Source organism: Cryptotermes secundus, unplaced genomic scaffold (genome assembly GCF_002891405.2).
Source record: "Cryptotermes secundus unplaced genomic scaffold, Csec_1.0 scaffold269, whole genome shotgun sequence".
NCBI lineage: Eukaryota > Metazoa > Arthropoda > Insecta > Blattodea > Kalotermitidae > Cryptotermes > Cryptotermes secundus.
Window position 1 is genome coordinate 259,286 of NW_019738960.1, and position 16,074 is coordinate 275,359.

Sequence of the window (16,074 nt, forward strand, 5' to 3'; positions counted from 1 at the left end):
CTATCAGTCGAAAATAAAATCCTGATCTACAAGACTATAATCATTCCTATTTGGACGTACGGACTGGAGCTATGGGGCTGCGCAAGCAAATCCAACACAGCAATAATCCAAAGAAGCCAATCTAAGATCCTACGAATGATAGTCGACGCACCATGGTATGTCTCCAACGCAACTCTCCACACCGATCTCGGTATATCTCCCGTACAAGACGTCATCCAACAAAAAAGCAACAGACATCACAACAAGATCATAACTCACAAAATCCACTTCTAAAGACGCTATCGACAAGAGAAGACAACAGAAGACTGAAACGAAACTGACCAATTGACCTAATTTGAACTCCTGAGGATTCGCCGCTGGACGCCTCCTCATCATGTCATCTCAACATTCATAATATTAGCCTATAGAATATAGATTCTGATTGCTGATTGCTGATTAAACTAAAAAAAAGTTTCTAACCATTACAAAGAATTTCCCACCGCTTTCGTATCTCGTTTAAGGTCTGGAATTTTCCTCATAAATTAGAAAATCTGACAGAGAACAATAATCGTGTCGATTTAAGTTAGTTTTGGCTACATGTTTAACTCGGTAGAACGTATCAACCATTATTAGGATTAAGATTGCCACAGGTAGGATCGTTCGCTTTGCTGTCCACAACAGAATCGGTTACGTAACAGAGAGCCTCGCTTGGCTCAGAGCACAAAGCCGTGGCGTGCCGTTGCGTCTACTACAAATCTGATGTCGTGTGCAAGACGGAATAGTGTAATTTCACTACATTACTTAACGCATACGGCATCAGCTGTAATATTAATTTCTATATCTAGAAAGGAAATGCATGTCTTTAATTGCTAATCTTGTTCCTTATGTCAGTTCGCAGTAACACGAATGTCCTCGCAATAATTGCAAAACTTTATAATCATATTTAAACTTTTTCCATTTATACTTTATAATTATATTTTAAACTCATTCCTGCGTATTTTAATGGGCTGTACTGTGGATTCAGTTGCTGAGCCTCAGATGTCTCTTTCCCCGGCTACAATTTCGCTTCTGAGGGGAATTGTCTCACAAATGAGCTACAGAACTTGGAGCGTCTGCAGAACGGTATCAAGGGAAGTGGGACCGCACCGGAGCGGCTGATGCAGCAGTCAGACCACTGAGTGAAGGTTCGGCCACACAGAGCGCTACGATATGCCCGCTACGTATGCTACGTATGCTACGTACGCTGCGTACTCTCTGCGACGCAGCTAACATAGGGAACATAGCGTACATAGCGTACGGAAGTCTGTGTGCCCAGTCACATTGGCAATAACGGGAGATATTTTTCTGTTCTTACAACGAACATAGCGTACGTAGCGTGCGTAGCGTACGTAGCGCTCTGTGTGGCCGAACCTTGACAGAGCAGCCTGGCTCACACGGTAGCAGAAGGTGTTGTGCCCGCATCGCAACAGGCCGGACTGAGTTGTCTCTCATTCACCAAATTCCGTCTCTAACGCAGTCTAAATCGTTCTTAAATTCTGCTTTACTTTAAGATGCCAATAAAGTCGAACTGCAATGTGTTTCGGCCTTCAAAGCCCATCTTCAAACAATTGTTCACGAATTGGAAGTGCCGAACAGCACCAGTTCTTATGTCACTGCATCCCATGTTATTCCATGTCTTCGTTCGTACTGAAATGTGTTTGTTTGGGGACGAACACTGTCTGCTCGCTCCGCGTTATTTTCATTTGCGGCGTCCAGCTTGTGTCCCATTCTTTTGTAAAGTTGTCTCCGTGCTTAAGTAATTAAGCACCTCGCCATGAAGGCGTATGGGGGAGTGTATATATAGACCCACATTTCCTTGACCTCGGCAGAATGCAGAGATATAGTGTCTTAAAGTAGGTCGTACTGGAATAACCGCTGGACTTTAAGTTGTTAACTAACTCTCTGAATCACTAATCCCTTCAAAATAGATTTTAAAATTTCACGTCATATGTAAGCATTAACACACTGAGGTTATTGTTGTTTAGGGAAATAATCATTGTTTACTGTGAGACCCATACGGAAGCAGTAAGTCCATTGCATGTTCAGAGCTCTGACAATTAGTACGAGTAATAAACAGAGCTTTAAGGGTCTCAGAGGAATTATTAAAAATTGAATAGAAAATAATTGCGCATTGCATATTAGGGGATTAAGTGATTCCAATTTGTATTATATACCGTTTGTTATAGAGTTCCTATGAGTGAATGTGGACTCGTCACAAGCTCGGATTCATAGAATGGCAGTTATCCCGAACTGTGAAAGTAGCTATTAAACCCTTTACAGCTGGTGTAATGCATGAAGGGCGTCAGCGTGGGAGAAAGTTATAGAAACGTAATCTCTAGCAGTCGAATACAAAGTACAGAGTGGTGAAGCAATACTTCATCGTTTTCGAAATAAAATAACTTATGAACAGGAAGGCGAAAATTACAGATTTATTGTAGATAACTGCAGTATTCGTTGCAAAATTGACCGTAATCATCATCAAAAAGTGACAATTTGCAGGCGACCTCCATCGCCATCTTTACGCTAATATACGTCCGTAGGGATGGCTTCGGCGAGCTCCCAACTGCGCTGTTGTAGGGCAGGGCGTATCTCATGTACCTTGGCCGCAGGTAGCCTCCCCACGGAAGGAGTCCGATGCCGAGAGGTCAGGTGAGCAAGGAGGCCAGTTGATGTCCCATAACGGGTAGTGAGTTTCCATGCAGAGATGTCAGTAGGTCACGAAAATGCAGCTTTTAGCCAGGAAAATTTCCAAAATAACTTTGTATCGATCAGAGTTCGCAATCACAGCTCGTCATCCCTAGAGGAGGGGCAGTGTTGCCAAATGTAGCCACATTTACACTACGGAGAGGGCTTTCATGAAACTCATTAGGGCATTGTGAAGCCCAGTGCGCACATGTTGTTTGTACTCTTAACCTGAGATAAGGAAGTGCGCCTCAGCTGACATCACATGTGCGTTCCCTGAGACTGCTTGTTTCGCACCAAGTCCAAGAAAAATTTACAGATCTGTACAACATATGTTTAAATCCATTTAAATTTCGAATGGGCGGAAAAGCAGGTCACGATGCAAGGTTCGGACAAAGCTCCCCAATCTTATTCCACTGAACAAGACATGCCCACTAGCAAAGTGAAGATTTCCTTTCCAGATTCAGTCTTTCAGGCGTGTGGACACAATGAGGACATTCCGTTTGTCTCTAACTCGCCACGCCACACTGCTGCCCGCTATACGAGAGCAGTGTTTGCAAGTGAAATACCTTGAGAACCACCCTACGTTGCAAGTGGGCAGACGACGCGGTGGTCGTTGTTAGGTTCGATTTTGTTTACATAACTCTTAGAAAAATGCTCCTATACATTAATTAGCTTTACAGTTTCACAAACCGTCATGTATTTCTGCCTCATCTTGTATTTAAATTAACAACGGGCTATCGTATTTTATTCTTGCTTCCCTCGCGCGAAGACAAGGTGTAGTCAGGGCCTGAATCACACCACTCGTCTCCCTCTATTGCATCCGTGTTATTAGGCTGCCAGTCTAATTTCATGCGATGTGACAATACTTGCAGGGTTCTTTCCGTGCTGTCCTAGATTACCCTAAGTGTGTGGATGGCGCCATCTTCCATCCTAACACTAGTACAACTCTTCAGAACAATTAATTACAATGGAGGTTCTTCTTGCACGCGAGGATTTCACTTTATCTGATGATTCGTATGAGTTCGAAACACGATTTTGTCATTTAAAGAGAACAAAACGAAATTAGGTTTGCTGAGAACAGGATGCTGAAGAGAATATCTGTAAGCGACACGGCAGAAGCGTAGGCCTGAAACAGGATGCCGAGTAGAATATCTGTAAGCAACACCGCAGAAGTGTAGGGCGGAAACAGTATGCTGAGGAGAATATCTGTAAGCGACACGGCAGAAGTGTAGGCCGGAAACAGGATGCTGAGGAGAATATCTGTAAGCGACACGGCAGAAGTGCAGGCCGGAAACAGGATGCTGAGGAGAATATCTGTAAGCGACACGGCAGAAGAGTAGGCCGGAAAGAAATGTCCATATCCAGGAGTGACCAAATTCTTCATGTTCGCCGTGTGTCACAGAGTGATTAAGTAGAGGAGGATGATTTGGCCGGATGTGACACACACGAAAAATGGGAAATTCAGACAGAAGCTCAGGTTGAATACCTGACGAGCCAGCCAGCAATACAAAAGCCTTGATGGCAGAATATGCTTACAAACGACCTCAGTCGAATAGGATTAACGCTGTGGACCAAATACATGTGACCCATAATAGGTACCAATGGTATGCCCTTACATTTAATGTAATGAATGGGTTCCGTAAATGTGAGGGTCCTCTTGACTAAATTTCACACGACAGTCAGTGTAATAAGATAAGCCATTACGTGATTAAATTATGGTTTTTATGTGGATTAGGGAGCTGGGAAGCCTCCTGAAACTCTGGCTATGAGGGACACAACATTCTTATTGAAACTAGTACAAGATATATGTGGAAAAGATGCATATATTTTGAAAAACTTCAGAGTCCCTTGCCCTGCAATGCGCATGACAGAGGTCTCGCTAAAGCAGACAGACTGTACATAACGTCCCCATGCATGTGCGTGCTTTCCAGTCCATTCTGTGTCGGTACTGGGCTGGAGGCGATTTTACCCCGTGTTGTAATGGCTCAGCAATTTCCAATTACTGTAGGCTTATTTACTGTTATTTAAGGAGATATAATATGAACTTTTCCATTAAAGTTTATATAGTTTCGCCTCTGGTGTATATACTGTGCCTATCCCGTGTTGGATTGGTCTCTCCTTCAGAATATTTACTTGATCGCATGAAAACAAAGAGAACTTGCCGCTCGTCTTACTTGCTTATGAGCTGATGGTTTCGTGGGCCCTATTAAACTCTGAGCCGAGCACAGGATAAGGGGGGACATTTGGGATGCGAGTTTTATAGATATATAGAACGATACGAAATGGGTAACATATACGAATGGGATTTCAATTTGGAGCAAATGTGGTGCCCATAGTTTAATTCAACTGACGAGTAATAAACTAAATATCTCCCCGCTTCGCATTAAGCACACTCTACACACACAGTCGCAGCCTCTCTAAACATCTTCAGATGGTTACATACTTACTGGTGGTTTCTGCAACGGTGAGACTTAGCAGGCTCCTCTAGAGGCAAGTCTCTGTACAAGCACTCCGGGGACCGAACATCGGACATCATTACTCAGTTTCCTTATTGAAAGTTTCAGTCCATTCAAGCAAATTGTGCTTCATTGTGTCAAAATAAATTTGAATATTATAATTATTGTTCAATACTTAATACCATATTAACCACTTATGAAGCCGAGAAATTCTTCATTCTTCTGGTACCGTGCCATTGTGTTTTTTCTTATTATTTTCAGAAAAATTCAAATCATTCCTTTCGAGAGTTAACGCATTGGTCTCTGTGATCCAGATGCAGTGTTTTTCTATGAAGTACGACCTGATTTGATAAATATCTCAATTGATTTCACCCTTCGCAAATGCGAAACATATGAGTCAGTCTCACATGTAAGCGGGCGTTTCTGAACACAATTACGAAACCTCATCTTAATAAAAGCGTGGAATACCTTGACCCTGTGAGCGACTGTTACCTTCACAAGAAGGATTCTATGCCACAATGTTGTTTATGTTGTTTGTGTTGTTGGGGCCACAGTTTCCTTGGCATATGTCCCATTACTTCCCTGTACCACGCACTGGTCACCAAGAACCAAATTTATCCCCGCTGTCCCATCCTTACAGTGGCCTCATACTTCTGCACTCCTGTTGCTGCCATCAGGCTCCGGACCGCTGCCTGTATCTCACTACACCAATTCCATGTTTTCCACTTTTGCATTACTTTCTGCCCAGAAGATGGAGACAACTAGTTCGTCCGAAACTTCTCAGAACATCCTCAGAAACACACGGCATGATGTCGGAGGAAACTATAACGTGCAGAGTGACCGCTGTGAGACCCTGAAGTCTCGCAGAGTACGTGAGAGCCGTGTTGTCTGCGGTAGAGCCCCCGGAACTGTTGTGAGTTGTACGCAGGCGCAGTGATAACTTGCTTCTTCTGCAGGTGGAGGAGAGCCAACTGAGGCGTTTCCCACATCGGGATCGAGAGCGTCTGACGGCACAGCTCATCTTGGACATTGTGCAACTTAACATTGGAGCAGAAGGCCGCTTGGAACTCACCTGTCTCTCCACAATCCCAGCATTCCTAGAGCCTGAGCAGAGCGAGTATGCCGACAGAAAGACGAGTTCAGTAACAGGTGAGGCTCAGGTTGTGGCATTCCTAACATACTGCATGAAGAGCTAACTAACAAGTAGGATGCAGAAAGTGAGATGCTAATCATGTCAGAAGGTGAGTTGAGTAGCAGGCGCGGTGCCTAGAACACCAGCGGACGAGTTCAGTGACAGGTACAGTGCAGGATATGGCATGCCCAATGCACCATGGCGCGTGCTCAGTAACAGGCACAGTGATGTATATGACATGCCTCATACACGAAAGAATGGGTTCCGTGAGAGGTACAGTGCAGAACGTGACATGCCTAAATAACTAACTCACTCGCTCATGGATCTGAGCCCTCCTTGACAAGCCACCTGTTGTGCAAATAATGAAGCATTTCCCAAAGATTTATGGAACCCAAATGTTCATTATCGTGTTCACAAGAGCCCTCCCTCTCCTGAACCACATAAATCCAGTCCGCACCATCCAATATCAGCTCTCTAAGATCCATTTTAATATTGTCTACCCACCTAAGTTTCGGTCTGCCTAGTGCTGTCTTTTTCTTATGGCTTTACAACCAAAATCCTGTAAGTATTTATCTTCCCATTCTTGCAAAATGACCTGCCTATCACATCCAATTTAACTTGATCATTCTAATTATAATCGGTGAAGCTCCTCATTAGGCTCTGTTCTAAAACATCCTGCCACTTCATTCCTCTTCGGTCTAAATATGGCAAGCCCAATACACCAGATGATGGGTTCAGTAACGGGGACAGTCAGTGACAGGACATGCCCAACACAAAAGATGATGAGTTCAGTAACGAGGATAGTCAGTGGTGTTACATGCCCAACACACCATATGATGGGTTCAGTAACGGGGACAGTGGTGTTACATGCTCAACACACCAGATGATGGGTTCAGTAACGGGGAGAGTCAGTGGTGTGACATGCCGAACACACCAGATGATGGGTTCAGTAACGGAAGCAGTCAGTGGTGTGACATGCCCAACACACCAGATGATGTGTTAAGTAAAGAGGACAGTCAGTGGTGTGACATGCTCACTTCGAGGCAACTTCGAGAGGTCTTTTTACCAGCATTAGCAGTAAACTATAGCAATATCTGCTACTAACTCCTGTACGTTTCTGAGATCCGCAACATTCCCCTCTAACGTGGGGAAGGAATGCCTCTACAAGTAAATCCACGTCTCCTGTAACGTCGTGAAGTATGGATGCAAAACAATGTACAGTAATTCCTTATCACTATTGTTTACCTTACGGAATTTGTCACAGAAAGTAGCCAGAAAGAATAATCCGAAAGCTATGAGAAGAAAACTGTTTTCGGTTGCTCGCACAGCCGTGCTCTCGGGAAATGCGGATCTCTTGGTGCTGAAGCGGATAAACAAGACTGCAATAATTGTAGTCCTGAACCGTGTCACGGTTCTTTCTGTGTAGGATCCTTGGATTTACCGTCTCTCTCTGGCAACTACGTACGCTACGACGCGGAGCCGATCCTTTTCCCATAAAGTTCTTTGCTACCAGAGGTCACGTGTTTCCCCTTCCCTCTTGTCCCGACACAAGCTACGTTTACAGACAAGTTGGTCTGTGGCTTTTTCCTCTTCGTCTTCGACCGAGAAGGTCGGTTTTGGGCGTCCGAAATTCAGTTTGGTTTGGATTACGCATGTTGCGTAGAAATTCTGTTTCGGCACATTAACTACTACAGGAAGAGAGAGAAAGCCCTGTCGAGCCGGCGTGGGCTGGCTGGCTCGGGAGTTTATTTATTTATTTATTTATTATTTTTCCTGGCTTGTAATATATTTTATCAAGTAAGTACTTACTGAGTAAGTTGGGCGATGTGTTTTGGAACTGCCCTGTATTAGTGAAAGTGCCAGGAGTTACGTGACTTACGATTGGTCAATGATTGCCGCAATGCGGCAGGGGCACTTTGCTAGGATTGACTGTTTTGTTTCTTTCAGCTCTGTTTTAAGTATTATTTTGAACATCGGTGTAGTCAGAACATTATGATCGAGTTTCATCTTTTGCAATCAGGTTATTGCGACAGTTTAAACCATGTACTTTCAAGGCCATTGATCAGCCCAGGTCAGTGAACCTAAGAGGTCGCAACCGTTACTTTAACTGCGTGCCAATTCTGATTCATTCTTGACTGATGTTTATTTGATATTTCTACCAGCCCTTCAGGCGAAGCTGTAATATTTTCCTTATCATATTTGTACGATTTACATTTCTACACTTATGTTGCAATATATTTTATGTTATTGAAAAACCAGCTGGATTGTTATGCTTTCTGTGTACTCTGCCTGATTACTTGTACTGCCTAACGCCTATGCCAGCTAACCCTCTCGGTTCCTCCCTTGAGATCCCCTTCCACATTGGGGAGGCATTGGAACACCACGCGACAAACAGTCGATTGTGAGCTCCGGCCGTCTTCGAAGAGGTGGACCGGCTCAACAATTGGTAGCAGAGCGTGGTTGTCTTCGAAGAGGAGGAGCGGCTCAGTCCACATGTAGTATACAAAAGTGTCAGTGGCGTTCTTCATATTTTATTAAGCTTACATGTAGCCAGTGTGAAATGTAGCAAAATACTCCATGTTGAATCATAGTGTCAAGTGATTTATTGACTACAGACGGGTTTTAGATTGGCGATTGACTTACGGGACACTAAAGAACATAACCAAAAATAACTACAGCAATCTGACTGACTCGCACACTCTAACTACAAAGCACATTAAGTCTTCTCAATCTTCCCTAGCCGTTGCTTGGTAGCTGCTTTCAACGTCGGGCGTTCCCGTTTCTTTGGATTCCCGAACGTTCCCCGGCCTCAGCTTCCAGTTTTGTACTTCAGCAGTCCTCCAACTACCTGGCTCACTGACGAACCAACACACTGAACTCCACTAATTAACTGTCTCTAGAATTGACTGGCTTATAACAAAGCGGCACTCACCGCATAGAAACACAGTTCAAATAAATGTTGTATCCAACATTTGTCGTGGAATCATGTTTGTTTTTCGAAGCCGGTACTCAGTAACGCCTGTCTCTACGATTGCATCACAGTTCTTGCCTTGAGCAGATATACCAGAATAACTATAGCAACAGCAGTAGCGCAAAATACTGAATTGCAACAAAACCTCTGAAACACATCGAATAGCTCATTTATAATCTTATGTAAAAGCGCCTTTTACGTGGCTTAAAATATTGTAAGATTTTGGCTACTGAAGATGCCATTCGGTTTATTAACCACTTGGTTACACACTCTCTTAACGACACTCAAATTAGAGCCTATCGCTGATTTACACACTTCATAATCCACTGTTACACGCACACACTTGTCCTCTGCGGGTACGTATCTCAAAACAGAAATTAGCGCTTCACATCACTCAAAATATTGCACATAATTAAGGTCTTCAATCACACTTTAAATCTTCACAGGTCTTCTACGAACTTCCCGTTGTTCTTACTTAAACACACTCAAACACTCACAAATACTCTCAAATACTGACATCTGGTCTGTCGAATACTGACTTCTTAGGTATTCCAGTTCTCTTATAAACCCTCAATCGGAGAGGCGGAAATCGCAGATTGCTTCACGGTTGCTAGACTTCAGCATAGAATGGAAGGAGTGTTTACCACTGCATAGCAACGGGCTCGGCGAGGGGGTGTAACGTCACTTCCGGATCGCAGAAGTTACGTGACTCCCACTCACTGCTGCTCAATCCAAGCGTTCACAGAGCTGTCACCTAGCAACAAGCCGATTCAATCCGCAACTCTCCAGTTGCGCGCGTGCCCCGAGGTCTTTATGGCTCAACAGTTCTTGCATAGAGCCAATACGCTACAATATCAAAAAGTCAAAATTGATGACTGATTTCGTTCAAAATTCTGTGCTATTTAATCTCACGAAATGTCAGTTCAGTTACGATTAGTATAAATTACCATTTCTGCATTTTTGTGTTGAGTCGTGCACTGTTGTAATCAGCATCTTTGCCTATTGTAACAATGTACTCAATTTAAATACAAATGTTTAAAATTAATTTAAACTCATACTTTTTATGATTTGTTTCGTCATTTTTTTAATATAATTAATTTTGAAACAAGTTTCTATTTTTTCATACGATCTTTAAATATAAAATGACATACATTGAAACAGTGTATTAAAATTCAAGGTTTCATTTCAAAGATTCATGTTACAAAAGGATGTAGAACCCGTAGAGTTGACGGCGTGTTGGATAGACGACAGAAATGTTCATTTAGAAAATGCAGTGATGTCTAATATAAACTGACCTGATAATAATTAAACGTATATAAATTCCTAGTTATTCATCAGCCAATTATTGCTGATACATAATACCAAAGAATCATTTGCGAATTCATATGAATATTTTCGTGTTTTTGCCCTGGTAATATTTAATTCTTTGATTGTGTTCCAGTGGACATCGAAGTTCCCCTGTCCAATAGTCACGTTGACTCCTGCTGAATAATGCTGATCGTGGGATCTCTATTCATCCTTCTGCGGTGAAGTTACCAGCTCCAGTGCATCTCGGCCTTCATAACCTGCTGGTGACCCAAAGTGTTTAGCCCCATTGCTCCCATGATGTGAGAGAACTGTCGTTGTTCACCTCTGAGTTAGTAGGCTGAACGAGTGCAAGTTGCTTTAAATATCTTGGACTTTATCCATCCTCTAGATCAGTGTTTCTCATCACATCGGACTGGTGGGACGTGACGGTCGGCTTGAGTGGATGGGCACGAGGTCTCGAAAATAAGACATATTTCAAGTGCAAATTTCAGTTATATTAAAGCCTCTCCCTTTCCCTCTGTTATGGAATATTTTCATGTAAAATATTTTGAAAATACTCAAGTAAGAAAACACGAAATTATTGTATGTTGTGTTATTATATAATTTTAACCACAAAATATTTTTTTAAATTCTTACAATCGTGAAGTTCTCGAGAACTTTTTTGAGTGGTTTAATATTACACTACAATGCACCTCCACGTATAAGAACATTTCTTGCCAAAAAGGAAGCCGTGTTCTTGTTCAGGTGGGACAGTAGTTTCTTGGCGGAGAGACGAGTGGGACACAAGCTGTAGACAAATGAGAATCACCAATCTAGATATTTTCCGCACCCCGCTTTTGGGGATTGCTTCTATGTTGGTCTGCAGGGGATCTCTAGTGATAGAATTACCAACACTTTGGTTACCTCAGATTATTGTTGCCTGAAGACAGAAACAGATGCAACTTCTAAAGCTTACATAATGGGCAAGTTCAAGTATGACATATTACTTTCGTAAACATAGAGCAATGACAAATCCAGGTCCTTAAAAAGATAATTTTTCCATAAACTCTGTACTGTCGCAAGTTGAAATGTACAAGAATGGAGAACACACTGTTCACTGAGAAAAGGGTTTTCTTGGAAGTACCACATTTTTATTCAGTTATGTAAAGCTTTTCTATTAATCTACTCCAGTGATCTCAGTTTCTAACTCAGCCAAGTGTTTACAGTCGGTAGAATATCTGCAGCATTTCATGGAGCTTTAATTTACATCGTATCTTTAAGGATAGATGCGTAGCACTCTCTTGCTTCAAAGTTTAAAATATCTCAGATATGTTTAAAATCTTTTTTTAATTTACACTCGTCAATTTGATCTTGAATTTTTGTTTGTTTTTTTTTTAAATTACAATTTAAATTTCAATCTGACAAAATCAGCAAGGGGATTCTGATATATCGGGACTGATTAGCAACGCAGAAATGAACAACTGAGAAAGCTGGCGTTTTTAAATTTTAAACTATGTGCAGTGTAACAGCTACGTCAGAGAAGTACATCTGATGATGGCCAGTTACTGCCGAAACATGTAGTGTAGTAGAGTGAAGACAAAGAACTACAATAAATTTTTGCACTTAAGACGGTGTATGTGTTATATATTGTAGGTTTTGGCTGTCATAAGAGTCGATACTGAAATGAAGACATGAAGAGAGCTCATTCCAAAGAGTCTAACTACCAGCTCTCATGCAAATAAACTGAGATAATCCCTGAATATCAGAGGAATGGTCATTAAGTTAGCTTATGTTGAAAATTATCATAAGTACGTGACTTCAAGATCCTGAATATATGAATCGCTGATGCTCAAGTGTATTCCCTTTACCGGCTTTGTAAATGATATATTAATATCAGAATTATCAATTTCGACTGAAGATGGAGTTTTGTTCACCTTCTGAAAAATTCTGTTGACTGTGTAGTCCTTGTTAGCGCACAGAACACATTGCTTTGATATGTGCGAGCATAGTCCTGGCTTCTCCATGTAAAATTACCTCATAGTTTGAATTCAAGGATGAAAGATACTTAGAGTACTGTCTAGTTATCTCTGATTTAGAGTTGCAACCCCTCATTAAAGTGTATCATGATTATTTATTTTTGACGAATAATAAACATTATTTTATTTAGTACTGCTTTCGTAATTACATCCTCTATATAAATGTTGCAGATATGTTCCACAGATGCAGTGGGATGTGTAACGTGGCGTCGTTGATATATGTGTCATGCAGGTAAAGTAATCTGTGATTGATTATTACAATTATTATTATTATTGTAATTGTTTTAAATGTTGGTAAATGTTATATTCTGTTTCTGCTTTTATTCTTGTTTGTTTCATTAAAATATTCATGTATTTCTATATTGATATGAAATTGCTCAAAATCAGTTTGTTTAAGACATACAATGACAGTTATCAGACACACTGTTACACACTAACTGCAGATTTCCTGCAATGGCTACAGAACAAGAATTCTTCACCATGCCCACGCGAGATCACAAAGCTTTTGAATAATATTTCTGGTGTTGAGACGATATCAAATTAAAGCCTGCGGGTTTCACGGTTATTATTAGTAATGTGGCGCGTACAGCCTTTGCTATGTATAAAGGTAATAAACGGTGATCATTTCTAGGCAACGGCTCGGTAATCATGTTCCCGCTGCAAGGAATACGAAAACAACAATAGAAGAAGGTTGTTCTTTATGTGGTCCGTGCCGAGAAAATCTAAACAGGACAGATGGAGCTATCAGTACAGTAGAGAGAAAGTTCTGCACAGGAAGCTATGTAACGCGTGATTCTAAAGAATTTCTGCTGTCAGAAGTCGTTGCCAGAGAACGGCTGGAAAACAATTAGCGTGTGCTGACTGTCATTTGTGAAGTGCGGAGATAGAGGTTGCGCTGTAATTGCTTGTAGTTCCGATTGGTGTGTAGAATTGGTCAATATATCCATTCACAAATCGAAACCCAGTCTATAGTCACCCTTACACGTCATATTTTGTCAGAAGTGGGATTCGAACCCACGCTTACAATTTATGAGACCTTAAGTTTAGGACCCGATTAGCTCAGTCGGCAGAGCGAACAGAATATGGGCTGGAGGAACAAGGAATTGGGTTTGATTCACAGGGTCAGAAATGCATCTCTTCTCCGTAGCACATGCGCTGGAACTCACCCGGTCTCCTCCCCATTCCGTGCCGAGGGTCCTGTTCCCTGGGATATAGCTGCCGGGAATTGAAGCTGGCCTCTCGACGCCAATTCAAAAGTTGAGAATATATGGAACGATACTTCCGCTCCCCATATGTCTGTGGCATGGCGCTTAATCAAGTGCAGGAAAAGATTCAACTATTGGAATACTTTGGTTGCTACATGTTCCATACGTTTTGACTTTAATATGCTCAGCATTTGCCAACAGTGTATTTATGGTTGTATAAGGATTCTCGCAATCAGCAGCTGTCATTTCTTTCTATAGGATTAGACAATCGATACTTGTAGTGGAAGGTCACTGTGATTTCTGAGACGTAGAAACTGAATTTCTTAATATTCAGATGGCAATTAAGTTCAAAAGGTTGTAGGTAGATAGTTGGCGTAATTAAATATCTTTCGATCATTGAGTTGCTTAGGACAATTTCATTTGATCTCCTTATGGGCACTTATATTTGCAATAGAAAATACTTCATTACCTGGAGTCTGCAGTTATTGGAAATGTAATGCAATGTGTCTAGAATTGTACTGTAATGTGCTGAATATTGTACGGTTTATCTGTAAGCTTATACTGAACACATTACGGTTTGAACAATACTAGAATTTGTATCTGTCTGAGCAGCGCAAAAAATACAGGCGCAACTTTTGTGTTTGTCGTGTGTAATACTCTCAAGTGTTTGTGTGGAAGGAAGAAAAAGGTAGCATAATGTCTGTAAAGTTCTGGACCTTTATCTGTGTTGGGGGAGATTCACTTCTGTATCCTGGCTACATTTCAGAAGTACAGTTTTATACAGAAATGCAAGAAATACTTAACAAATTTCTATGTCATGTGTGGAATACGAAATCAACAAACTGTGAAACAGAATCAAATAAGCGCTTGCATGTTTTATCTCAAACTCGAATTTGATTGATATTAAAGAAGCTGATGTTTTGGACTTTGTCAAATTCAAATTAATTTAAAAAGAGGAATATGGTTTAGATATTATTTAATTATTATTAATCGCATTTATGTTTGTTGAATCAGTGAATTTTTGAAGATATGAGTATATATCTAGGGTACACCCTATGAAATGATTGACGAATGCATGTGAATGTTGAACATAAAGTTTATGTTGCGTAACATGAAAGCGATGTGCTGGTTGTTAGTCTCCAATCATTTCATCTGTCTTAGAATATCTTTAAATGTTAGCCTGTGGAAAACAATTTACTCCTAGATTTAGGCATTTATTACTGTGAACTAGCGACACCCAGTGTGAAATGTTACATGTCCGTCTGTATGAGCAAGTAACATTTTCTTGTTTACACAGAAAACCAGATGCGTTCATGATCTGAAGATAATCGGCTGCTCGTACAATCTTGTATGACTGCCAATAGAATCCTCCGTTCTATAGCCTGTAGTGGGTACATTTAGAGCATAATAGTATTTGGTGTTCAAAACACGTAGCTTACAATTATTTATACCAATGTTATGTTGGGAGGTGTACATTATCTGAGGCATAATATATACATACAGGTTTTCAAAAATAAATTTAGAAACACTGCGTACTATCTAAGTCAATTATACCTCCGAAACGTGACAAGACATGCCCTAGAAATGTACCACGTAATCTTCCAATTTATTTCACAAGACACAGAAGAAATAACAAGCGTTAAATTTCATAAAGGCATTTCCCAAATTCCGCTCATAATTTCTAAGCAACGCAATAAATTTCGGTATAAGGGAGGTTCAATATTTGGGAGTACCTGTCTTACCGCCCTCCTCTTCGTCGTCCTTACCGCTCAGTGAGACTTCAAGCCTCACGAGTTGGTCGTCACTTATACCTGCCCTTCACGTTAGCACCTTTGTGCTCTGCAGTTTCATCCGCCGCTTCCTTGTAGCTGTCTGATTCAGAGTAGGGTGTGGGATTGCTCTGAATACTTGAATTTTTATGGGCGCCAGTGGACTTGGGTGAAGTCCACTAGTTTGGAACGGGGGAAAAAAAAGGTGGGGATGTGGATAGGCGGGCGTTTAGGGTTCCGACTGCTCAGAAGGTAGGACGAGATTCTGTCTCAGGGCGACTTCTGGGCCTTGCTCACACAAGGAGAGAGAGAACACTGAAAAAAACTCGCACTTCACCAACACTGTTGCTTTTATTGTTAGTGTTCACTAGAGTCACACATTACGAGGCCCTAGCACTTGGACTTTGTACACCAATTTAACGTCCGGGAGGTTACTACTGTTACTACCATTGGCAACTCACTCCGGTTACTCACAATCCATGACTAACCGCTCTTATTCCCTTGTAAAGACTGCT

The 16,074-nt window shown here is 41.4% G+C and overlaps 1 protein-coding gene across 1 annotated transcript in view; it reads left to right on the plus strand.

The window, feature by feature from the left end:
• The window catches only part of LOC111871427, a 112,451-nt gene extending 100,510 nt beyond the window's left edge, over nt 1-11,941 (plus strand). The window contains exons 3-4 of the mRNA XM_023864527.2: nt 6,116-6,308; nt 10,704-11,941. Of these exons, the coding sequence (XP_023720295.1) occupies nt 6,116-6,308; nt 10,704-10,750 (240 nt within the window). The 3' untranslated portion in view covers nt 10,751-11,941. The remainder of the gene's footprint in view (nt 1-6,115; nt 6,309-10,703) is intronic.
• The last annotated feature ends 4,133 nt before the right edge of the window (nt 11,942-16,074 follow it).